The 26553-nt window shown below is 36.8% G+C and overlaps 1 protein-coding gene across 3 annotated transcripts in view; it reads left to right on the top strand.

Moving 5' to 3' along the window:
- Positions 1 to 26553, top strand: part of NUP98 (nucleoporin 98 and 96 precursor) — an 86229-nt gene that overhangs the window by 38457 nt on the left and 21219 nt on the right. For all 3 annotated transcript variants that reach the window (XM_006064748.3, XM_006064746.3, XM_006064747.3), the window contains exons 13-20: positions 1541 to 1674; positions 3295 to 3482; positions 11266 to 11382; positions 12547 to 12845; positions 15196 to 15309; positions 16491 to 16629; positions 22887 to 23064; positions 23841 to 24005. In XM_006064748.3, the coding sequence (XP_006064810.1) occupies positions 1541 to 1674; positions 3295 to 3482; positions 11266 to 11382; positions 12547 to 12845; positions 15196 to 15309; positions 16491 to 16629; positions 22887 to 23064; positions 23841 to 24005 (1334 nt within the window). The remainder of the gene's footprint in view (positions 1 to 1540; positions 1675 to 3294; positions 3483 to 11265; positions 11383 to 12546; positions 12846 to 15195; positions 15310 to 16490; positions 16630 to 22886; positions 23065 to 23840; positions 24006 to 26553) is intronic.

Genomic DNA, 26553 nt, shown 5'->3' with positions numbered 1-26553 from the left:
GAGGAAGTTTTTATTTGAGCATGCCCAGGAAAGGTGACCTATACTTATTAAATGCTGGTCCTGATCAGTGTTTTTTTTTTTTTATTTTAATACATAATTGATTGTCAGGTGACAAACTGATTAGTGAATATTAGAGTTCTTTAATAAAAGTATTCAGGCTTTCTTCAGTCTCGTTGTATAGTCCACAGAAAAACATCATGTTATTGTGCGGCCCTGTGTATCAAAAGCTACTTCCTATATATTTTTCTCAGCAGTAGTCTGAAATTGGATTTAGGAACTTTCTGAGCACAGACAATTTATGATCTTCAAATTGACATCTCCCCTGGGTTTTGCACTCCTGAGCAAATTTGTACTGTGTCTTTATACATCAACATACAGTGTTTTAGTATTGAGTGAATACATCCAGTTTTAAGAAAGCGCAATTTGACTAAGGTGGATATACCTCGTTTTCATTCATTTTACTTTAATTTTCTGTTCTAGGTTTGTTGTTGGTGCTACTCTTGTCTTTCTCCCCCGTTTTAAATTTTTCAAAATCTTTTTTTTTATGGTACCCCCTTTATATTAATTATTTTATCATATTTGGGGTTTAGCCTTATTTTAAATGTTTATAAAGAAAAAAGTATTTTATTTCTAAAAATGAAATCACTGGGATTTTATTTTTTATCAGTATTTGGTTTTGAAATATTTATCTTGCAAAGAAGTTCCTTGATCAGTCAAGGTGCAGTGCAGATAGTTGTGGGACTACTTGTTGCTGGTTTCTTTTTACTGTGTACAATTGTAGATCATTGTCCCTGTCTCTCATAAGGACGAAATACAGCCATTTTCACTTTTGTTTGCTACCTTTCTTCCTCTATGTTCTCAGTGTACTTAATATTTTTTATTCTGGAATTTTTTACTTATTGAATCAAAGATACCTTATTTCCACATTGTCATTTTTAATATCTAGCTAATCCATCATGTTGATGAATCATGATTTTTGCAAGTGTTAACTTAATGTCAGACATAGGTTGTTTCCAAGTCTTGACTGTTGCAGATAATGTTCGGTGAACACTTGCAAACATTTCTTTATTTTCTTTCTAGTTTAATTCAGTCTTTGGGTTAAATTTCCATGATAGAAATTATTAGGTTAAAAAAATATAAAAACAGTACTTGCTCTGTGTACTGTCATTGTTTCTTTTAGACCAATTAAACCAATTTGCAGTGTTTCGGAAAGTCATACTGTATCCCTTTTTATACAGCTGAGCCATTGATAATGAAGTGGATATAAAATGTCTTCAAGGTGGTTGTAGTTTACATTTCTTTGATTATTAGCAATAATGAATACTTCAGTAAAATTTTGTGTGTTGTCTCTTGTGAAATGCTCCCCATATCTTTGATCTTTTAGATTGTTTGATTTTCTTCACAGTTTGCTCCTCTGCTCTCTACCAGTAATGCTACTGAGTGAGTCTGAACATTTTGAAGGGAGCCTTGAGTTCTCTTGATTTAAGGCACTGGATCCTTGGACTGATGTGTCTTGCCTTTTCTTTCCTTTTTTACAAAGCTTTGACAGATCCAAATGCTTCCGCTGCCCAGCAGGCTGTTCTCCAACAGCACATCAATAGTCTGACATACTCACCTTTCGGAGACTCTCCTCTCTTCCGGAATCCCATGTCAGACCCTAAGAAGAAAGAAGAGGTAAATTTAAGGAAGTTTCAATAAAATCAGTTCTCAGAGTAGGAAAACTTAGGTGTAATTTTTTTTTTTTTAACTTAATTTTGATTGGAGGACAATTGCTTTACAATCTTGTGTTGGTTTTGCAATTAAGTTTTTAAGACATGTTATTTATGCTTTTCAGTAGGCCAGGGGTACAAAAAAGCTAAATTATTTTTGTATCTGGAAGGCAGCATGACAGTGAAAATGAGTGTTAGACTGAGGTGAAGGCTGAGACTTTTTAAGGCTGAGCCCTGAAATAAATCAGATATTATAGTCTTACAGTTGAGCAAACTAAGGTTCTTGGAGGCTGATTTCTCTAGCATCATGTCTTTCTTTTTTTTTAATGTCTTAAATGGCAAATCAAAATTTTTTTCTCCTGATTTCTACATAGCATTATCTTAGTCTCGTAGGCTTTAGAAATGATCTGCTCACTGTGGTGTAGCATTAAAAGTAGTCTTTGGTCCATTTAATCCTTATTTTACCCCTTACAGTCTGTGAGATTTTGGGGATCTCTTTTTACCTCTCTGAATTTCATCTGTAAAATGGCGATAGTAATTCTATTCAGTGTTGAGAATTAAAATAAGTTGCTCAGTATACAGTATTATTTAGTCATTTATGTCTGACTAGTCATTGTGTTCAGCACTGAGGGTACCTAATGAAAATAAACAAGAATATTGTCTCTAAGAGCTTGCTGTCTAGTGAGGACGATCAGACTTGTATATTATTAAATTTACCCAGCTTTAGTTTAGTATATGCAGTAATAGAGTACATCAGCTGATGAATGGATAAACACAGTGTTGTATATCTATATGATGGAATATCATTTCAGCCATAAAATGGAATGAACTAACAATACATGCTACAGTGTGAATGAATCTTGAAAACAATGTTAAGTTAAGCGAAACATAAAGACAATGATTCCATTTATAAAAAATGTCTAGGATACACAGATCCATAGAGACAGTAGATTTATGCTTGCCAAGAGATAAAGAGAGGCATTAGGAGGCACAGGGTTTCTTTAAGTTAATGTCTATATATTTTTCAGTGATTTATATTGCATAAAAGTTGTTTATGGCTGTGTCTCAGTTTTTCTTGATGTTTTATTTAATTAAATAATAATAAATTAAAAATTTAATAAAATAATTAAGCTTAGAATTTGGATGTTATATTTTCTTAAAATGAACATAAATATTGTCATCTTTGTTTTAGAAAGCAAAACAATTGCAGGCTTTTATCTTTTGTAAGATGAAGAGAAATGTACAAGGTATATTAATATGTTCTGTTAAGACATTTTGATTTGTGAAGCACTTCAAATGGAATGTCTCAATTACGTTTTGAAACAAGTCAGACAAACCCATTTGAAATGGGGCTGGTGAGATGAATGAACATCAGTTGTAGAGAAATAAAGGCAGTTTAATTAGCAGGCCCACATTCATACAAAGTTGGGTGAGAAATCCTTGTGTTCTGGGAGCTGAGACTCCAAAAGGTATCTAGCTGGTGAATGGCAGAGATGAGATGTGAAAGCTAGTCTTCTGGTTTTTAGGGCCAGTACCATACTTGAGTTAAACTAGAGCTATCCTTGATTTTTTTTTTGTATTTCAGAGATTGAAACCAACAAATCCAGCAGCCCAGAAGGCTCTCACTACACCTACTCATTATAAACTGACACCCCGCCCTGCCACCAGAGTCCGACCAAAGGCTTTACAAACAACAGGCACAGCCAAGTCACATCTTTTTGATGGACTGGATGACGATGAACCATCCTTAGCCAATGGAGCATTCATGCCCAAGTAAGTTTATCTGTTTTACATATGATAGTGTATATGTTTCCATGCTACTCTCTCCATTCGAGAATATACTATTTTTTTACAACTCAAATTGGCCAAACTAGTTAAGAAAAAACCTCTCTCTTTCTGTATTTTATATATATGTATAATATATACACGCACACACACATTTGTTTCAATTCTCATAATACAGATATTAAATAATAATTAAACAACACAGGAAAGTATATAGAAGAGTTGGTAAATATTGAAAATTATAAAGTATACACACATGCCTTATTAGAGTGTTGGTATATATACGCAGGGGGAAAAACAAGAAAAATGCATACCAAAGTATTAACAATAATTACCATCTGGAGATGTAATTTTAGAGCATTTCATTTCAAAGTTTATTTTTCTAGAAGTAATGTACACACATACATGCACACACACACACACAGGCTTTTTTCAAACACCAAGTACTTTTCTAATCATAAAGCTTTTTTTTTTTTTAAGGCTTTGGGGGTAAAATGAGAGTTCATCTCTTGTAGTTCTTTGTCTATGAGTGTTAATAGAGTATGAAAAATTATCACTCCTTTTTGTTCCCATAAGAGTATAGTGGACTGCTGCTTAAGAAGAAACAGAAAGCTCAATTTTATACATTTCTTAGAATATCATTGGATTATTTTGAAGGCAGGGACTGTGTATTATTCCTGTTTATGTCCCCAGCATTTAACACATTGTTTGGTATAGAGTAGATAAAAAGGGCTTAGGTTCACCTTATTTAGTCCAGTCATCAGATCAGTGACTTTCAGGGCAGTATCACCAGGTCTTATAATCTACAAGTATGATAAACAAATAGAAGGAATTGGAGTGGAAAGGCAGACATTTCAGACATACACGGTTCACCCATCACGTCTCCTTGATTTACTTCTCTAGTTTTGTTGTTGTTGTTCAGTTGCTCAGTCGTGTCCTACCCTTTGTGACCCCATGGACTGCAGCACACTAGGCTTCCCTGTCCTTTACCATCTCCCAGAACTTGCTCAAACTCCTGTCCATTGAGTCGGTGATGCCATCCAACCATCTCATCCTCAGTCATATCCTTCTCCTCCTGTCTTTTGTCTTTCCCAGCATCAGGGTCTTTTCCAATGAGTTGGCTTTTTGCATCAGGTGGTCAAAGTATTGGAGCTTCAGCTTCAGTATCAGTCCTGCAGTGAATATTCAGGACTGATCTCCTTGCAGTCCAGGGGACTCTCTGAAGTCTTCTCCAACACCACAGTTCGAAAGCATCAATTTTTCTGTGCTCAGCCTTCTTTATGGTACAGCTCTCACATCTGTACATAACTACTAGAAAAACCATAACTTTGATTATACGGACTTTTGTCTGGAAAGTAATGTCTCTGCTTTTTAATATGCTGTCTAGGTTTGTCATAGCTTTTCTTCCAAGGAGCAAGAGTCTTTTAATTTCACAGCTGCAGTCATGTTTCTAGTTTTATTCCTACTTTACTAGTTGCTCCTCCTGTCTCCCTTGCAGGTTCTTCCCTCTTTTTCCTGATTCCTAGGCTCAACTCTTGATCTCATTATCTTTATTCACTTCCAAAGTGATTTAATATCTATAGTCTAATTCTCAAACATTTATCTCCAGCCTGGACATCTCCCAAACTTCAGAGTCTTATATCCAATATCCAGCCATACTCAACATCTCCACTTATTTTTATTTCAAAATTAATGTGTCCAAAATTGAACAAACTCCTGATCATCTCCTTCAAAGCTGTTCCACCCAAAGCCTTTCCTGTTGCATCTAATTGCATTTTTGTCACTCTAGTTGCTCAGGCCAGAGTTTTTGGAATCATCATTGACTTTTATCATACACCTAATATCTAAGCCTTTAGCACATCTTTGTTCTACCCTTAAAAATTATCCAGTATCTGACCAATTCATACCACATTCACTGCCACTAATTACCTTAATCCAGGGCACCATCATCTCTTGATTGAATATTACAATATTCTAACTAATCTTTCTGCTTTTATCCTTGTGTCTTTGCATTCTGTTCTGAAATACAGTTAATAGTGATTCTTTTAAAGTGTAAGTCAGACCACGTCAGTCTTCTGTCCAAAACTCAGTAGTGGTTCATACTTCAACATATAAAAAGCCAAGTTGCTTATAGTGGCATATAAGGGCCTCTAAGAACTGACCTTCCATTACTTCTGTAAGCACATCTACTACTGTCTTCACTGTTTCAGTTCAGTTCGGTTCAGTTGCTCAGTCATGTCTGACTCTTTGTCCATCACCAACTTCCGGAGCCTTCACAAACTCATGTCCATCACGTCAGTGATACCATCCAACCATCTCATCCTCTGTCATCCCCTTCTCCTCCTGCCTTCAGTCTTTCCCAGAATCAGGGTCTTTTCCAATGAGTCATCGGTTCTTTGCATCAGGTGGCCAAAGTATTGAATTTTCAGCTTCAGCATCAGTCCTTCCAGTGAATGTTCAGGATTGACTTCCTTTAGGATGGACTGGTTGGATCTCCTTGCAGTCCAAGGGACTCTCAAGAGTCTTTTCCAACACCACAGTTCAAAAGTATCAATTCTTTGGTGCTCAGCTTTCTTCACAGTCCAACTCTCACATCCATACATGACTGCTGGAAAAACCATAGCCTTGACTAGACGGACCTTTGTTGGCAAAGTAATGTCTGCTTTTTAATATGCTGTCTAGTTTGGTCATAACTTTCCTTCCAAGGAGTAAGTGTCTTTTAATTTCATGGCTGCAGTCACCATCTGCAGTGATGTTGGAGCCCAAAAAAATAAAGTCTGCCACTCTTTCCACTGTTTCCCCATCTATTTGCTTTATTTTATTTATTTTATTTTTTATTTACTCTAGGAGGTGGGTCATAGAGGATCTTGCTTCGATTTAAGTCATTGAGTGTTCCGCCTATGTTTTCCTCTAAGAGTTTTATAGTTTCTGATCTTACTTCAGGTCTTTAATCCATCTTGAGTTTATCTTTGTGTATGGTGTTAAGAAGTGTTCTAATTTCATTATTTTACATGTAGCTGTCCAGTTTTCCCAGTACCACTTATTAAAGAGGCTCTCTTTGCCCCATTGTTTATTCTTGCCTCCTTTGTCAAAAATAAGGTACCCATAGATGCATGGGTTTATTTCTGGGCTTTCTATCTTGTTCCATTGATCTGTGTTTCTGTTTTGTGCCAGTACCATATTGTCTTGATGACTGTAGCTTTGTAGTATAGTCAGGAAGGTTGATTCCTCCAGCTCCATTCTTCTTTCTTAAGACTGCTTTGGCTATTCGGGGTCTTTTGTGTTTCCGTATGAATTGTGAAATTTTTTGTTCTAGTTCTGTGAAAAATGTAGATGGCAGAGAATTCTGATGGCCAGCACTAGAACTGAACTCAATTTGCTCTGCAAGATGAATTTGATAGCTTGACAAGTGTGAGAACCTTACTGGTGTCATGTCTTGCCTTTACATCGTAGTCAGAGAAAAGTTTCTATAGAACAAGCCATTAATATTTTTTATTCTGAATGACAGAATTAGAAATATTCTTTAATACCTCTGTTCATTCCTTTATTCAGCAGACATTTATCACAAACTACTATGTGCAAGTGTGATGGGCTCTGGGGATACAGCTGTGAACCAGACACATTCCTCTGTCACAGTCTGTGGGGGAAGAGATGCTGACAAAGATTAATCCCAAGTGAGACAGGTTACAGAAGGAAGTAGAGCCACTGTGAGAGAGACCAGTAGAGAATAGTGAAGGAAAGCTTGTCTGAGGATGTGTTGTTTAAACTGAAGACAGATTGGGAGAACTATCAGGCAGGGGGAGTGTTTTGATATGTTTATGGTTTTAAATACACATATTTTTTTCAAACAGAATTCTATTTTCCAGCTTTCTTGTCAGTGTTTATTTGAAACATGACCTGACCGAATGGTATTCTGTTTTGTATTTACTAAGCTAGCCACCCATCATCTTCACATTTGCCTGGCGCTGTTTTTATGTTCCATATTTAAGTTCCTTGCCTTCTAGTCATGTGTTCTTCATGTGAAGCATTTAATTAAACCATCTTCTTCACTCTCCCCACCTCCCTCACCCCTGTTTGTTGCGTTTCTGTCCATTGCAGCTGTTATTTTCTGTGCTGATGAGGTTGTTGTTTCTTTGGCCAACAGGAACCCTTTCATGTTGGGTCCTAATTCCTTTCCAGAGTTCCTGACAGTGTTCAGTAACTTGCTTGTAGGATTCACTGTGTAAAATTTTGTCCAGGATTTTTTTGTTTTTTTTTTTTGCCTTTGGTGTTTCTGATTTAGATTGGCTTGGGTGTGCTCCTTTCTTAAAATTTTATTACCCAGTTTTGGTATAAAAGTTATGCTGACCTCACAAACAAATTGGATCATTTCCTCTTTTCTGGGAGCCTTGGTGTAAGATAGGCTTCTCCTCTCCCCCATTAAATGTTGGATACTGGTGAAGATACTGTTTGCAGTAAGCTGTTTCATTTTAATTGTTGACTTTAAAGTTATAGAACTTAAGCTTTTTCATTTTTTGTGTCACTTTTGATGAGTTATGTTCTTATAATATTCATTTCAGCTCATTAAAATTGCAAACTTATTGGCATAAAGTTGTTTAAAAATATCCTTACTGTCTTTTTTATTTTAGTGGAATCTGTAGGAATGTCTCTGTTCATTCCCTGACATGGTGGTGGTTTGTGCCTTCTCATTGTAGCAGTGTGGTCAGGGATCTGCCAGTTTCATTTAACATTTCAAAGAACTAACCTTCTGGCATTACTAATGCTCTCTAGTCTGTGTTCCTTTTTCATTAATTTTAATTTATAATATTTTCACTAATGTTTAATTTTATTTTTAATCCCCCCTTTTATTGGTATATGTTTTCTGCCCTTTGTTTAAATCAGTGCTTACTTTTTATTTTTAATTTTGCTCCTTTCCAAATACATGCTTTAGAGATGTAAGTTTCCCTTTTATTAATAGTTCAGCTCTATTTATACTCTACAAGTTTTGATATGAAGTACTCAACATTCAGATAATAATTATATGATAAATGCTTTCTGATTTTCATAGAGTTTTTTGAGTCTTGGGTTATTCAAGAGTATAAATTCTTAACATGGAGATTTTTCTGATCTTTTTTATTATTTTACTTACTAATTTTTATTGTGGTAAGATATACATGAAAATGGTTTAAATGGTAAAATATGTGTTCTGTCAAGTACAATTCAGTGATGATAAGTATATTTATAATATTGTATAACTACCACCACTGGTATTTCCAGAACTTCTGCCATGCAATAATTCTCTATTTTCTTCTTCCTCCAGTCCCTTTTAACCTCTATATTGTTTGCTGTCTGTAAGAATTTGCCTGTTTTAGATACTACATGTGCAGGGAATCATGCAGAATTTTTTCTTTTGTGTTTGGATTATTTTACTTGGCATAATGTTTTAAAGATTCTTTACTTTTTTCACTTTTAAGTTGTAGCATGTATCAGAACTTCATTCTTTTTTTAAGGTTGAACAATATTCCGTCATATGATTATCCCACATTTTGTTTATCCATTCCATCTATTGATGGACATTTGGATTGTTTCCACCTTTTAGCTGTGTGAATAGTGCTCCTATGAATGTTGATGTACGAGTAAAGAGTCCCTGGTTTCAGTTCTTTTGGGTATATACCTAGGACTGAAATTGTTTGGTCGTACATTAATTCTGTACTTAACCCCCCCTTTTTTTTAATATAATTTATTTATTTATTGGCTGCACTGAGTCTTCATTGCTGTGAGCAGGGTTTCTCTAGTTGGGGAGATGGGGGCCACCCTCTAGTTATGGTACTCAGGCTTCTTAATGCGGTGGCTTCTTTTGTTGCAGACCATAGGCTCTAGTGTTCTCAGGCTTTAGTAGTTGTGGTGCACAGGCTTAATTGCTCTGTGGCATGTGGCATCTTCCCCGACTGGTGATTGAACCTGTGTCCCTTGCATTGCAAAGCAGATTCTTAACCACTGGACCACCAGGGAAGTCCCTGTACTTAACCCTGCCAAACTGTTTCCCACAGCAGCTGCAGCATTTTACATTACCTCCAGCAATGCACATTGTTTTCATTTTCTCCATACCCTTGTCAGCACTTGTTTTCTGGTTTGTCTATCAGCTTACAACAGTCATCCTGGTGGGGGTGAAGTGGTACCTCATCCTTGTAATTTGCATCCCCTTTATGATGTTGCATAACTTATGTGCTTATTGGCTGTTTATCTTTTTTGAAGAAAACTGATAGTAATGAGTTCAAGGATGCTGATATTGATCTTAAGAGTTTTTTTAATGACAGGTGCTTACTGAGATGAGTCAAAGCTGAGCTTTACACCTTGTGTGGCTCTAGATTCTAGTCTCTGCCTTTCTAGTCCCACAAGACTGTCAAGTTCACTATCAGCCTCTTAGCCTTGCCCTTGAAATCAGAAAAGTCTCCAGGAGAAAAGCAACCCCAAGTACAGGACACCTCCCTGTGCCACTGTCCCCTTAAATTACTAGTACTATCATTTTTTACCATCTTGTTGGCTCTTCATGCCTGGAACGAGTTCTGAGTTTTCTGTTGATCCTCCCTAAGAGAATTAGTCCTCATTACTTAGTCTACCATCAGTAGAAGGGCAAGTTTTATTTTTCATGAAAGTAATAATTTTTTGTTGTCAATTGCCTCTTTCATTGGCGTACTTAATATTTATTTAATAGCACCATTACAATGAGGAGTATACCTAGCATACATTAAGTAAGGAACAAACACCACAGTGTGTGTGTTTTTTTGTTTTTTTTTTTGCCATAGCACATAGCATTGCTGGAGCTAGTTCCTCAACCAGAGATTGAATCCATGCACTGGAAGCACAGTGTAATCACTGGATCCCCAGGGAATTCCCAGTGGTGGTTTTTTTCTTTAAAAAGAGGGAATGAAGTGTATTAGTTAATTCAGTGACTTTTTAAGTGGAGGTTGATTAAGATCATTTTATATGTTTTTTCTACTTAAAGCTGGTATACTATATAAGTTCTTGCTTTAAGTAAAACCTGTTGTACACAAACTTGAACGTTTTAGATATTCATGGTCATTTACATCATTGGATAGCAGAGGTTTTTACCCCTCTTTCTTGTCTTTTTTTAAAGAAAACGTTCTCATTTAAACATGTCTTCCTTCAGTGGCTTCCCTGGCGGTTCAGTGGTAAAGAATCCACCTGCCAACAGGAGACATGGGTTTGCTCCCTGGGTCGGGAAGATCCCCTGGAGAAGGAAATGGCAACCCACTCCCATATTCTTGCCTGGGAAATCCCATGGACAGAGGAGCTGGTGGGCTACAGTCCATGGGATCACAAAAGAGTCAAACAACAGTCTTTCAAAACAACATGCCAAGTTCTGTGCAGGAGCAGTCATAAATCCTGACTGCCAAAAAAATTTTTTTAATGTTTTTTAAAGAGAAGGCATGTAGAAAAATAATTGAAATGCATGACAGTGTGGGGAGTAAACTAGTGTCTAGACAAATTCTTATGGAGTTCAGCAAAGGAAGAGTATTTTGAAGCATATTTCTTACTTGATTTTGATGTGCTTTATTAGCTTATTCTTCTAAATACCAGAGTGTAATATATCTGAGACCTTATGTTCTAGTTATTTATTTATGAGCTGAGTTGGTGAACTGAACATGTTAGGTCAGTTTTAGGTGCACATGAGTTGAATAATCTTGTTCCCTTTCCCACTTGAGGTTTTAAGATAGTCTTGAGTGTAATTTTGTATGCCTGAGTTCTTTTTTTTTATCTCTGTTTATAGGAAGAGCATTAAGAAGTTGGTTTTGAAAAACCTTAACAATAGCAGTCTGTTCTCTCCTGTTAATCGTGATTCAGAAGATCTAGCTTCACCATCTGATTATCCAGAAAATGGAGAGAGGTAAACTGAATGCTCTTTTGGTCGAGAGCCTTCTTCTCATTTAGAAGAGGTTCTGAGCTTAGTAGTTATTCATTCAAGAAATTTTACGAAGTTGGAAGTACAACGGCATGTGAGCACCTAGAAGTTATGTCATGTATTTACCTCTTGAGTACCATAGACAATAAAATTATTTTTTTTCTGATTCAGTTTTGCAAAACTTTTTTGGTATCCATGTATGTTGTTTTGGACAAGGTTAATAATATGCATGTGACTCCCCTTATCCCTCTTAAATAAGATTTTGTTTGTGATAGTTATTAAAGTGATGTACAACAACTGTAACCAACACCCACCTCAAAGCAGTATAGAAATATATAAAGGGGAAAGTACAAGTATATACACTAATCCTTAATAGGTCAGCATATTTTCTAATGGTTTAGAAATTTATTTATTTGAGTATATTCTTAAATATTATAGTGATTATGCATGAAATGGTATTCTGTAACCATTTACTATCAACGTGATATGGCTAACCTGCCTCTTTTTAAGTGACTCTATAACCATTATCATGAATGTAAGATAATTCAGTCAGTTCTCTTTTAGAGGATATTTAGATTATTTTGGTGTTCCTGAATTCAAAATAACGCTTCAGTGAAAAATCCTTGTATATATGTCTTTGCACTCCTATTTTTTCCTGTTTGGATGAAATTTAGTTTGATTTTTCAATAATGAAGCATTTTCTAATACTCTATTGATTATAGTATTAAATTTAATTTTTTCAGTTTTATATTATGAAATTCATTACTGATTATTTGACCCCCACATAGTATACTCCCTCCCCTCTTTAAACTAAAAATTTTGACACTCAGATTCATTCATTCATTAAAATAGATCAGTTAAAGTCATGGAATCTACATTCAGTCTTCATGGGTTACAGTGCCAACTCTAGCACTTATAGCTTTGTGACCTTGACAAGTTATTTTTCTGTGTCTGAGTTTTCTGACTCAGAAAATACAGAGAATGATAGCAGCCTATATTATAGGATTACCGCAAGTATTAAGTGAATTTTTAATACATGGAATTACATAGAACAGTGTCAGATACTTAATAAAGGCCTAGTAATGATTGATTGTTGCTGTTTTACTACAAGGGGCTAAAACAGTATTTGTTTACTTTCTCCCTTTTCAGATTCAGTTTTCTGAGCAAACCAGTGGATGAGAATCATCAGCAGGATGGAGAAGATGATTCTCTTGTGTCACGTTTTTATACTAACCCTATTGCCAAACCCATTCCTCAAACCCCAGAAAGTGCTGGAAATAAACATAACAGCAGCAACAGTGTAGATGATACTATCGTTGCATTAAACATGCGTGCTGCCTTGCGAAATGGACTGGAAGGAAGCAGTGAAGAGACCTCTTTTCATGAGGAGTCACTGCAGGATGACCGAGAAGAAATCGAAAATAATACTTACCATATACATCCAGCAGGTCAGATTCAGATCTCTTACCAGTCATTTGAGACCTCTTATTCATCACATATTTTCATCGTAATAGAAGTTAGCTATCTGAACTTCTAAATATTTTTTATTGCATTTTTATGAAAGTTAACATTTGAACATTTGTCACTAATGCTATGGTTGATTTGGAATTCACATCGTTTTGTACTTTTGGAGTAGTCAAAATTCATTTCGTTAATTATCCTGTTATATTTTAAATACTCCAGGTTTTGTAGCAAGAGGGACTATCCTTATAGCTTTTCTAACTTTATAAATTCACATATATTGCCTATTCATTTTTTAATTAAAATTATAGCAGTAGTTACTTGCACTATTTTTGAGATTTGAATTAAAGTATACAGACCATAATGCCAGACTGGAGTAGGCATTCAAATGTTAATGGTTGTTTGGTTATTATCACTTCAGTTCTGTGTTTTTCTTTTTTGTCCCCAACAATGAACTGACTAGTTTATGCCAACTAATCTGTGACATAGCATAAACTGGATTGAAGTATCTTGATGGGATGCTTAAAGTTTGCCTTTTTTCTCTGCTGACTTACCTCATTTGGGTTTTGACAATATTTTTACATTTCCCCTTCCCCTTTTCACTGAGATACAGTTTACATATAGTGAAGTATATAGGTCTTAAGTGTTCATTTCAATAAATTTAGACATATATATGTGTGTATGTATACTCATATATACAAACACATACACTCAAGAGAGAATATTTCTTTAACCCTGGAAAGTTCCTTTGTGTTCCCATCTCCAGAAATCAACCATAGTCTGATTTCTGTCACAAAGATTAGTTCTTCCTAGTTTTTTTTTTGTTTTTTTTTTGTTTTTTTAATTTATGTTTTGGCCACGACACGTGACTTGTAGGATCTTAGTTCCCCAAGCAGGGATCTAACCCTGCCCTCAGCAGTGACAGCACAGAGTCCTAACCACTGGACTGCCAGGGAATTCCCTTTCCTGTTGTTGTTTTTTTTAATGTGTTTTTTAAAACATTTAATTATTTACTTATTTTTGGCTGCACTGGGTCTTCTTGTTGCACGTGGGCTTTCTCTAGTTGCAGCAAGCTGAGGGTACTCTCTAGTTGTGGTGGCTGCAGAGGCTTCTCATTGTGGTGCTTCTCTTGTTGGAGAGCACAGGCTCTGCGGCATGCTGGCTTCAGTAGTTGTGCCACACAGTAGCTGTGGTGCACAGGCTTAGTTGCCCTGAAGCATGTGGGATCTTCCCAGACCAGGGATCAAACCTGTGTCCCCTGCATTGGCAGATGCGTTTTCTTATGAGATTTTATCCATGATGTATATTTATCAGCATTTGGTTCTTTTTTTATTACCATGTAGCATTGCATTATATAATTATGACAAATTTAGTTTCTCCATTCTCTTAGTGAACTTTTGGGGTTATTTTGCAGTATATATTAATGTGTCTATAAACTTCTTCTATGTCTAATTATCTTATTGTCTTCGTATATATCTTCTGGTCACATGGCACACTAAAGAAACAACTTTATTCTTTAACATTAAGAGTCCTGTGTTATCTGAGTTTGTATTTAGACACCTACATGAGTTCATTATGATACTACATCTTAAATACTCAGTCAAGATTTTTTAAAATTGTTTCTAGTTTTTCACTGACCTTCTTTGTTGCCTCCCAATTTAGAATTCCAGTCTCAAGAACACTCTAACAACACTCTAAACCTTAAGCATATTGAGTGGGCATTGCTGGAGACTAATTTAATCTTATATGGGCCTTAAACTCTGGTATGGGCCTTTCTCAGAAGCAAGTTAGCCTGATCTCTGCCTGTTAATGGAACAGGAGTGATTAGAGCAAGCACACTCATGTTGTATTTTCTTTGATTTCTTCTGCTGTCTACCTAGTTAGTACTTTTAAAAATAACATTAATGTAGACCTTTAAGTTTCCATTTGTCTGCGTGACTTTCTCATGCAGGATTTTTCATCTTGATTTCCGTGAGTTTTAAGAATGTGTAATATACTGTCACATGTATGTTCTCCAAACTTACTTAACCATGTAAGTAAGGTTTTTTAAATCCTTGGTTTCTTTTAAATACTTGGTTTCTCTTAGGAATGGTGTTTCTTAAAAAATCAGCTGGGGTCAGGGGTGAGCAGAAAAGAAAACCAGTTTGGAAAAATGCTTTATTCCTATATATTTTCTTTTTATATAGTAATTTATTTACTGATTGTATCAGGTAATTTTTTAAATTATCCACTCTAAAAATTTTTTTACAATGAAAAAGTGAAATGAATATTGCTGAAAATTCCTCTATCCGATGTCAGTCACAACCAGTACTGTATTTTTGGTTTCTTTTGTCATAGGCATCATTCTCACTAAGGTTGGCTACTATACTATTCCATCCATGGATGACCTTGCTAAAATTACCAATGAAAAAGGAGAGTGCATTGTCTCTGACTTCACTATTGGTCGTAAAGGTGAGTCTGAATTTAGGAGTTAGTAGTGCATAAGCCAGAGAAGGCAATGGCCACCCACTCCAGTACTCTTGCCTGGAAAATCCCATGGATGGAGGAGCCTGGTAGGCTGCAGTCCATGGGGTCGCTAACAGTCAGACACAACTGAGCGACTTCTTTTACTTTTCACTTTCATGCATTGGAGAAGGACATGGCAACCCACTCCAGTGTTCTTGCCTGGAGAATCCCAGGGATGGCGGAGCCTGGTGGGCTGCCGTCCATGGGATCGCACAGAGTCGGACACGACTGAAGTGACTTAGCAGCCACAGTGTATAAGCCAGAAATCTGCACCTTGTCTTTGTAATTAAGTGAAGGAAGTACATGATAGCTAAATTTGTTTTTTACCTACATTTGGACCACCTTGGCCTGAATGGACACTTTAACAAGTAACAAAAAGACTAAAACTTTTTAATACTCTTTGGCAAATATTTGGCTCATTGCAATTTTCTACAATTAAAATACTGTAAACAGCAAATACTAAGTGACAAAATTAATGAGATGGGTAATAATTAGGTTGTTTCATATTATTAAGTTACTACAGATCAAATTTTCTTGGGGAAGAAAGATCTCATCTTGCTGTATTGTATTAAAAGAAGAGCTTAAGTATTTTAATTCATACTGTAGGCTAGGTGCCAAGGGTTGCTTATATAGGAGCCATACAGATACTTAGGGCTTCCCAGGTGGTACTAGTGGTAAAGAACCTGTCCCCCAGTGCAGGAGTTCTCAGAGAGGCGGGTTTGATCCGTGGGTTGGGAAGATTCCCTGGAGGGAGGACATAGCAACCCACTCCAGTATTCTTACCTGGAGAATCCCATGGACAGAGGAGCCTGGCAGGCTACAGTCCATAGGGTCGCACAGAGTCAGACACACTAGAGCAACTTAACATGCATGCACGCACGCATACAGATACTTGGGAAGAGATTTTAAAAGGCTTCTTTGAGGATAACATAAGTACTGTAAAAATGCATATGTTAAGCCAAGTAACAGTGTATTTGATGTCACCTTCTAATATTACAGATGAAATAACTCATTCAGGGAATTGCTGGGTGATTTAAAATATTGATTAATGTTTAAAGCTGCTTGCTCCTTCACTGGAAGTATAAAGTGGGTAGGACGAGTTTCTAACTCTTTGCTCTGATTTATAGGTTATGGTTCGATCTATTTTGAAGGAGATGTGAATTTGACAAATCTAAATTTAGATGACATTGTACATATCCGAAGGAAAGAAGTGATTGTCTACTTAGATGATAACCAAAAACCACCTGTGGGTGAAGGACTAAATAGGTATGAACTTATGTACATATTTAACAACTAATCAGCTAAATCACAATTTTTTTCTGTTAACACAAGTATATCATATTATGTACATTTTCCTGCAACTTGTCTCTTAGACTTACTATGTGATTATTGTATGTGATTATTATTTCTGTGCTTTCACTTAAAAACATAAGTGATATGGGACTTCCCTGGTGGTCCAGAGGTTAAGAATCTGCATGCTAATGCAGGGGACACAGGTTTGATCCCTGGTCCGGAAACTAAGATCCCTCCTGGTGCTGGGCAACTAAGCCCATGTGCCATGACTACTGAGCCTGCGCTCTAGAGCCCACGAGCCACAATAACTGGAGCCCGTGCATCCAGAGTTCATACTCCACAACAAGAGAAGGGACCACAGTGAGAGGCCTGCACACGGCAACTAGAGAGTAGCTCCTGCTCGCCGCAGCTAGAGAAAACCTGTGTGCAGCAGCAGAGACGCAGCGAAGCCAAAACAATAAAAAGTATAAGTGATAAAGAAATGCTACACTTTTATTTTTTTGACTCCTTTCCTTAATATTATCAGATCCAATCGTTTCCAAAACCTTTTGGAAAATACTTTTTAGTAGTATTTTTCTTCTTTTTTAAATTATTTTATTTTTGGTTGCACTGGGTCTTCGTTGCTGTGCGCAGGCTTTCTTTTCTTGCAGTGGTTGAGGGCTGCTCTTCGCTGCAGTGCATCAACTTCTCATTGCGGTGGCTTCTGTGTTGCAGAACACAGGCTCTAGGCACATGAACTTGAGCAGTTGTGGCTTGTGAGCCCTGGAGCACACAGGCTTCAGTAATTGTGGCATGTGAGCTCAGTAGTTGTGGCGCGAGGGCTCTGGTTGTTCCATGGCATGTAGAATCTTCTTGGACCAGGAATCGAACTCATGTCCCCTGCATTAGCCGGTGGATTCTTTTCCAGTGTGCCACCAGAAAAGTCCCGTAATAGTATTTTTTTTTCCCTTGTTTCTGCTGTGATTGTGCTTAACTCTTTTTCTGTATCTTTAGTGTGAGATACTAGCTTCTAATGCAGGCCAGGTCAGAGAGCCATAGTTAAAATCCTCTATGTTCACAACCCACTGAGATTGAACCAGGAAGAGATAGAAGATCTGAAGAACCCTGGAACTAATAAGGAAATTGAATTAGTAATCAATATCCCCTGCTCCTCCAGCTCCACCAAAGCCCTGGACCAGATGGCTTCACTGGTGAAGTTTACCAAACATTTAAAGAAGAATTTACACCAGTTTTCCTCAAACTCTTCCCCAAAGTAGAGGAGGGAGCATTTCTAACTAATTCTGTGAGGGAAACATTTCCCTGAGTCCAAAGCTAAATAAAGGTGCTGTAAGAAAAGAAGACTACAGACCAATATGTTTAATATATATTAATGTAAATACCCTCAACAAAATAACTATCAAACAGAATTCAGTTGTGCATCAACTGAATTACACACCATGACCAAATAGGGTTTGTTTCTGAAATGCACAGATGGCTTAACATATAAAAATTGATGAATGTAGTGCATCACATTGACAGGACAAAAGAAGAAAACCACATGATCATCACTGTTGATGCAGAAAAAGCACTAGACAAGATTTAACACTTTTCATGATAGAAAATAGAAGGAAACTACTAAGCATAATAAAAGCCATGTTAGAAAAACCCACAGTGGACATCATTTGTTATTGTTCAGTCGCTAAGTCATGTCCTACTCTTTGCGACCTCATTGTAGCACGTCAGGCTTCCCTGTCCTTCACATTGAGTCGGGTGATGCCATCCAACTTTCTCATCCTCTGTCGCTTCCTTCTCCTCCTGCCTTCAGTCTTTTCCAGCATCAGGTTATTTTTCCAGTGAGTCCACTCTTCACATCAGGTGGCCAAAGCATTGGAGCTTCAGTCCTTCCAATGAATATTCGGGGTTGATTTCCTTTAGTATTGACTAGTTTGATCTCCTTGCTGTCCAAGCATCTCAAGAGACTTCTCCAATACCACAATTCAAAAGCATCAGTTCTTCAGCTCTCAGCCTTCTTTAGGTCCAACTCTCACATCCATACATGATGACTCCTGGAAAAGCCATAGCTTTGACTGTATGGACCTTTGTCAGCTAAGTGATGGCTCTGCTTTTTAATACACTGCCTAGGTTTGTCATAGCTTTTCTTCCAAGGAGCAAGTGTCTTTTAATTTTGTGGCTGCAGTCACCGTCCACAGTGTCTTTGGAGCCAAACAAAATAAAATCTGCCACTATTTCCACTTTTTCCCCGTCTGTTTGCCATGAAGTGCTAGGACTGGATGCCATGATCTTAGTTTTTTGAATGTTGAGTTTTAAGCCAGCATTTTCACTCTTCTCTTTCACCTTCATCAAGAGGCTCTTTAGTTCCTCTTTGTTTTCTGCCATTAGAGTGGTATCATCTGTATATTGGAGGTTGTTGATGTTTCTCCCAGCAGTCTTGAGTCCAGCTTGAAATTCATCTAGCCGAGCATTTCTCATGATGTACTTATTCTACATATAAGTTAAATAAGCAGGGGGACAGTATACAACCTTAACATACTCTTTTTCCAAGTTTGAACCAATCTGTTAGTCCCTGTCCAGCTCTAACTGTTGCTTCTTGATCTGCATATAGGTTTCTCAGGTGGCAGATAAGGTGGTCTGGTATTCCCATCTCTCAAGAATTTTCCAGTTTGTAGTGATCCATACAGTCAAAGGCTTTAACGTAGTCAGTGATGCAGAAGTAGATGTTTTTCTGGAACTCTGTTGCTTTTTCAGTGGATGTTGGCAATTTGATCACTGGTTCCTCTGCCTTTTCTAAATCCAGCTTGTACATCTGAAAGTTCTCAGATTACGTGCTGCTGAAGCCTAGCTTGAAGAATTTTGAGCATAACCTTGCTAGCATGTGAAATGAGCACAATTGTATGGTTGTATGAACATTCTTTGGCATTGCCTATCTTTGTGATTAGAATAAAAACTGATCTTCCAATCCTGGGCCACTGCTGAGTTTTCCAAATTTGCTGACATACTGAGTGTAGCACTTTAACAGCATCATCTTTTAGAATTTTAAAAGCTCAGCTAGAATTCCATCACCTCCACTAGCTTTGTTCATAGTAATGCTTCCTACGGCCCACTTGACTTCACACTCCAGGATGTCTGGCTCTAGATTAATGACTCCACCATTTTAGTTATCTGAATCACTAAGATCTTTTGTAGAGTTCTTCTTTGTATTCTTGCCACCTCTTCTTAATCTCTTCTGTTCTTTTAGGTCCTTGCTGTTTCTTTTATTGTGCTCATCCTTGCATGAAGTGTTCCCTTGGTATCTCTAATTTTCTTGAAGAGATCTCTAGTCTTTCCCATTCTGTTGTTTTCCTCTATTTCTTTGCATCGTTCATTGAAGAAGTCCTCATCTCATCACTGTTCTCTGGAACTCTGCATTCAGTTGGGTATATCTTTCCCTTCTTTGCCTTTTGTTTCTCTTCTTTCCTCAGTGAACATCATAAAAAGAAGAGAAAGTGTTAGTCACTCAGTTGTGTCCAGCCCATGGGTTGTAGCCCACCAGGCTTCTCTGTCCATGGAATTCTCTCGAAGTGGATTGCCATTTCCTTCTCCAGGGGATCTTCTGTAGTTAAAGACTGAGAGCTTTTCCTGTAAGATCAGGAATAAGACAGTAATGTTTGCTTTTGCCACCAGTATTCAACATAATACTGTAAGTCTTAACCAAAGCAGTTAAACAAGGTAAAGATTAAAGATATTCAAATTGGAAAGAAAGATGTTATGTTTTCTCTCTTTACAGATGATGTGATCTTATATGTAGAAAGCCTAAAAATTCCACACCAAAAAACTTATAGCTAATGAACAAATTCAACAAGGTAGCAAGATGCAAAATCAACACAATAAAACTGAGTTTAGTTTCTGTACATTGAGAATCTGAAAAGGTAGTTATGAAAACATTTTTGTTTATAATGGCATCACAAAGAATAAAATACTTTAGGAATAAACTTAACCAAAGAGGCAAAAAACTTGTACACTGAAAACTACAAAACATTGTTAAGAGAAATTAAAGAAGGCAAATAAATGAAAAGATATCCCATGTTCATGGATTGGAGAACCTAAAATTGTTAAGTTATCCATGCTACCCAAAGCAGCCTACTGACTTAATGCAATCCCTATCAAAATCCCAGCTGCATCTTTTGCAGAAATAGGAAAAATGATCCTAAAACAAAGAATCTCAAGGGTACCATGAACAGTCAAATTAACCTTAAAAAACAACAGAGTTGGGGGAGTCAGACTTTCTGACTTGAAAACAAAGGTACAGTAACTGAAACAGTGTGTTACTGGCATAAAGACAGACGTATATATATGGAACAGATCAGAGAGCCCCCACATATTAGGGAGCCCACACTGGAGACCTCACATAGATGGTTAAATGTTGACAGAGTTGTCAAGACCATGCAATGGGGAAAGAACGGTTTCTTCAACAAATGGTTTTGGGAAAACTGGATCTACGTAACAGAAGAATGAAGTTGGACCCTTACCTTACGCTATAAATAAAAATTAATTCAAAATTGATCAAAGACCTAAAGCATAAGACTTAAAACTATAAAAAAAAAAACGGTATAATATGTTTCACACTATATTTGACAAGAATTTCCTGGGTATGATACTAAATGCATAGGCAGCAAATAGTGAAAATAAACTAGACTACATCAAAATTTTTAGGGCTTCCCTGGTAGCTCAGACGGTGAAGCGTCTGCCTACAATGCGGGAGACCCAGGTTCGATCCCTGGGTCGGGAAGATCCTCTGGAGAAGGAAATGGCAATCCACTCCAGTACTCTTGGCCTGGATAATCCCATGGATGGAGGAGTGTGGTAGGCTATAGTCCATGGAGTCACAAAGAGTCGGACAGGACTGAGTGACTTCACTTTCACTTTCACATCAAAATTTAAAACTTCTGTACATCAAAGAACCCAATCAACAGAATGAAAAGTCAGCAAACCATGTCTAGTGTAAGGGTTAATATCCAGAATATGAAGAACTATTTAAAAAACCATTTTTTAAAAAAAGCAATTAAAAATGGTCAGAGGATTTGGATTCACAATATGATAGACAAATGGCCAACAAGCATATGAAAAGATGCTCAACATTGATAATAACCCATTAGGAGGTTAATTTAAAAGAAAAATAACGTTTTTGCAGGAGTATGGAGAAACTGGAACCTTTGTATATTTTGGTGAGAATATAAAATGTGGTGCAGCTGTTGTGAAAGAGTATATGGTTCCTCAAAAATTAGGAGTGACCCAGCATTTCCACTTCTGGGTATATATCCAAAGCAATTGAAAACAGAGTCTTGAAAAATGTACATACCCATATTCACAGCAGCACTATTCATAATAGTCAAGAGATAAAAGAAACCCAAGTGTCCATGAATAAACAAAATGTATATGCACACCATGGAATATTACTTAGTCTTAAAAAGGAAGGAAACTTTGACATGCTGTAGAATGGATGAACCTTTAGGACATTATGCTCAGTGATTTAAGCCAGCTGCAGAAAGAAAAATACTGAGAGTCACATGATTTGAGGCATCTAGAGTGTCAGATTCATAGGAGCAGTAGAATAGTGTTAACTTTTATTATACCTTCTTACCTCAATAGAAAATAATGTTAAAGAAAACTCATCTGTTTTTATGTGGTAATCACTGTACTAGATCCAAGGCATACTGAATGAATAAGGGCACAGTCCTTTATCTTAGATGTTGCTGTTAGAAGGAATACATTACCATTATTATTATCAATTCACATTCATTTAATGGTTAATGTTAATACTGTGATGCTCCTGATACCTCATTCTGCAAGCTTTTGTCGTTAGTGGTAGTTAGTTGCTGCTATTATTACTGTTGTTTTTACAAAGTACAGTAATAGTATAAGACCTTCACTGAGATTTAGGTCTTTGCACTAGACTTGGTCAAGGATGCATGGCTTAAGAGTTATTAAAATTAAATTGTAAATAATTGATGTGCCTTGGTAGTTGAAATAACTGGAGTTTGACACTCTTGAACCAGATATTTAGCTAGTTGATATGGGGGTAATTCCTTACTCTTAACACTAACTACCTTTGGAGCCAAGACTCAGGTTTATGAAACATCTGCAGAATAATTCCAAAGTAACACAGGTACCTTTTTTGCTGTATATATAGATGTTACTTGGCTTTCTGGTCATAAATATGAAACATTTACATTTTACTTGATTGTACATTACAGAAAGGCTGAGGTTACATTGGATGGAGTTTGGCCAACAGATAAAACATCTCGTTGTTTAATAAAGAGCCCGGATCGACTTGCTGATATCAACTACGAGGGAAGATTGGAAGCAGTTTCAAGGAAACAGGGAGCTCAGTTCAAAGAGTACCGTCCTGAAACGGGTTCTTGGGTGTTTAAGGTATAGTTGCTTAACCTTGTTCTCATAAACTGTAGTTAGAAATTATAAACGGTGTATAGTATATAAGTTACATAGTTCTGATAAACTGACAAAAAAGTTAGGGTTAGAAGAGATCTTTTCTTAAATTGCTTTTACAGATTAGGAAAAAGATGTAAAGATTGATGTAAAGATACACTGTAATTTACTTCAAATTATACATCACATTAAACCCCAGAGCAATACGGAGCTATTATAAACTTCATGAGCACATGATTCAAATTCTACATCCTATCTTATGACCACTTAGATGCACTTCTTTGGTGTGGTTTTTCTAATTTGGGGATATCAGGCAAAATTTTTGTCTCTTGATAAATCAGTTCTTCCCAAATAATTGTTCTTCTTTTAAAGATTTCTGGGGTATAGAGGTTGACTTGCTCCATTCCTTGCTTTTAGTCCAATGGATTCTTTCTCTTCTAGACCAGTTGGATTATTTAGCTTGTTGAAGGCCTTTGTGTAGGTTGAGAACAACTGGGCGGTATATATATGTAAAAATAGTAATGGCTCTTTTGGATATTTTTTTCTGCATTAATGTAAAGTTGATTATATGAGCAATTAACACCTACCAAACACCATCTAAATCTTAGAGAAACAATAAAATGTGGTTAGGTGACATTTCACTGTGCTTTAAATACTTTGATCTCCCTCTCCGTTATTTTTTTAAAGCTAATTCTGCAAGATTGCCGCCTTTCTGAATATAAGTTTTGAAATTGATTTTGTTGGATTCTTCTCCTCCTTAGGTCTCTCATTTTTCTAAGTATGGTCTTCAGGATTCTGATGAAGAGGAGGAGGAACGGCCATCCAAAACTAGTACAAAGAAGTTGAAGACTGCCCCTTTACCTCCTGCAGGCCAGGCCACCCCATTCCAGATGGCTCTTAATGGCAAACCAGCACCTCCACCCCAGGTAGAGACGGGACAATGAATTTGAATGGAGTCCATGATACAGAAGTTGAAAGCAAGTCATTCAGCTAGTACAAAGCTGTTCTATGACCCCTCGAACTTTGAAGAGTACAAATGTATTGGCAGTCACGTTAAGAGAAGTACAAGGGGGAGGGCATGAGGTGGTACTGGTATCTGATGTTTACTTCATAGATTTAAAGAATTCTCTTGCTGTTTGGATCATTCCTTCTACCGATTGTCATTCTTAAACACCTCCCTCTCTTTTCATTTGGACTTGCTGAATTCTGTGCTCAGTGATCAACTCAAGATAGTATTTTGCTTGTGTGGGTTAATGCAAAGTAAATCCTGCTTTTGTTGACTACCTAATGTGCAGTGCAGTTTAACCTTGTTACCTCCATGGTTTTTTAAAAGTTCAATTAGCTTTCTGCAAGGATTTTTAACTCCATTTTTCTCAAGTTGTTTGCTTATACTTCAGGTAATCTCTTAATATTTGTATTTTAACAATACATAATCTTTATGAAAATACATAAGCTTTACAATATAAGTGAATTACTTGGCTTGGGGAGAGTAGGGGCTGCATTATTTATTGCAATTGTATCATACTCTTTTGGTATTGTAAAGCCAATATAAACCTTTTGTCCTTGTAAGGAAAGGTTTGTAATTTAAATATCAGATAGTTTCTTTGCTGACTCATAAGAGTTTTACTTTCATTTGGATGTTGTTTATTATTCAATCAAGTTATAACATTTTTTTTTCTCTGCTGCCATATTCCTTCAAAGAAGAGAATTTGATACAAAATTTCTTTGTAATGCATCCTCTACCTCTCAGCTGCTAAAAGCAGGATCTTTGGAATTTTCCATGCTATAATTCTTACGGCTGCTGAAATGTGTGATTTTTATGATTGATTAAATAATTTCTTGGGAGGCAATTTTCTTGAGATTTTTGTGTATATGTGTTCATGTTTGTGTGTATTGGGGAGTGGGAGAATATGATATCAGTGGGAAATGGGAAATATGTTGACTTTTATGTTTATAGCATTTAGAATATCCCTCTATTTAGTATACATCTCTTCCGAACTAAAAAGCTGTAAATGAACTCAATTTTCCAGCTACCTACATTCATTTTGTCTGAATCATATGCTTTGTATAACGTGGTTTTTAATCTTACAGTGTGTGTATTTCTTAGGATAAGAATCAGATAACCTTCTTTTCTTGCAATAAAAGTAATATGTAGGGTCCTAAAGATACAGTTGAAAAAGAAAAGCTTCATCTTGTGGACAGATCAAATTTATACAGTGTTGGCCATCAGTGATTTTTAGGCTCTTTAATTTCCAGAATACAAATAGTAAATAACTATAAAATCTTGTGATGGCACTGCAGTAGGTAAGAGTCTTAAAAACTGAGCACCAGAAAATTTCAGGAGAACAAGGTTCTAGGACTAAGGGAGGTGGTAAGGATCAAAATCAGAGAAGGCAGTGGCACCCCACTCCAGTACTCTTGCCTGGAAAATCCCAAGGACGGGGGAGCCCGGTTGGCTGCCGTCTGTGGGGTCGCACAGAGTCGGACACGACTGAAGCGACTTAGCAGCAGCAGCAGCAAGGATCAAAATGGGCAAAGAGAATATCGTGAATAGGTGTCTTTTTGAGATAATCTCATTTGATTGAGGAAGTGGATGGTCCTCCTTTTGGATGGAGAAGGGAGAAGTGGGTAGACTTGTTTAGATATTTGGGCTAATGTGTTAGAGGAGAAACAGGGAGCTCTGGAGAACTTTTTTGTCCTAATGCCTAGTGACCTGCATGATGTTAGGAGAAATGCCAGTGGCTGCGCAGTTTTTAAGTTATTAGCAACAGAAGCTACATTTTACTTGGCATGAGGAATATAACCCGAGCCATCTGAATAAACTGGAAACAGCAGTCTTCTCATCCCAGCAACGAGATGACTGTCTTCACACTATAACCGGGCTCCCTGAAGAGATTGATTTCTGTGATACTGTGTGTTCCTTAGGTCTGTTCTAGCTGTTTTTCTCTGACTTGGGGCAAGGGTTGGGCGGTTCCCTAAGGCATTAGGAAGATACATAGTTTTGTTTAATGATTACATGTATCCTACTATCTATTATATAATCTCAGTCCCCTCTTTGCAGTTCATTCTTAAATCCTGCTTTGTTCCTAAAAAAGCAGGGGAAACTGTTTAAAGGAAAAAAAAGGATTAGAATTTTAGAAGAAAATTCTGTTTTATCTTGTATTTACTTTAAAAAAAAGAAAGAAATGAAGTGGCAGCTATCTAAATTTAGCCTGTTGAAGAGTGGAAGTTTCTAAAAACTTTAAAGGTTTCAGTCCTGAAACCTCACCTTCCATATATCTAAAGAAAGTCACTTTACAGATACTGTCTGTTTACTTAGTATTTGTAATGGGCTTCTCAACTCCTCACCCCCACACTCTTCTTACCTTACTCACTTTCTTCTGTGTCACCAGTTTTTTATTAGTCTGCTTTTCTTTCTAGGGCTGGCTCTGAAGAAGCACCTGATCTCCAAAGATTTCTCAGAAAATAACGTCT

The sequence above is a fragment of the Bubalus bubalis genome, chromosome 16 (genome assembly GCF_019923935.1).
Source record: "Bubalus bubalis isolate 160015118507 breed Murrah chromosome 16, NDDB_SH_1, whole genome shotgun sequence".
In the NCBI taxonomy this organism is placed as follows: Eukaryota; Metazoa; Chordata; class Mammalia; order Artiodactyla; family Bovidae; genus Bubalus; species Bubalus bubalis.
The sequence above is the reverse complement of the archived record's forward strand: the minus strand, read 5'-3'. Positions and strand labels throughout refer to the sequence as shown.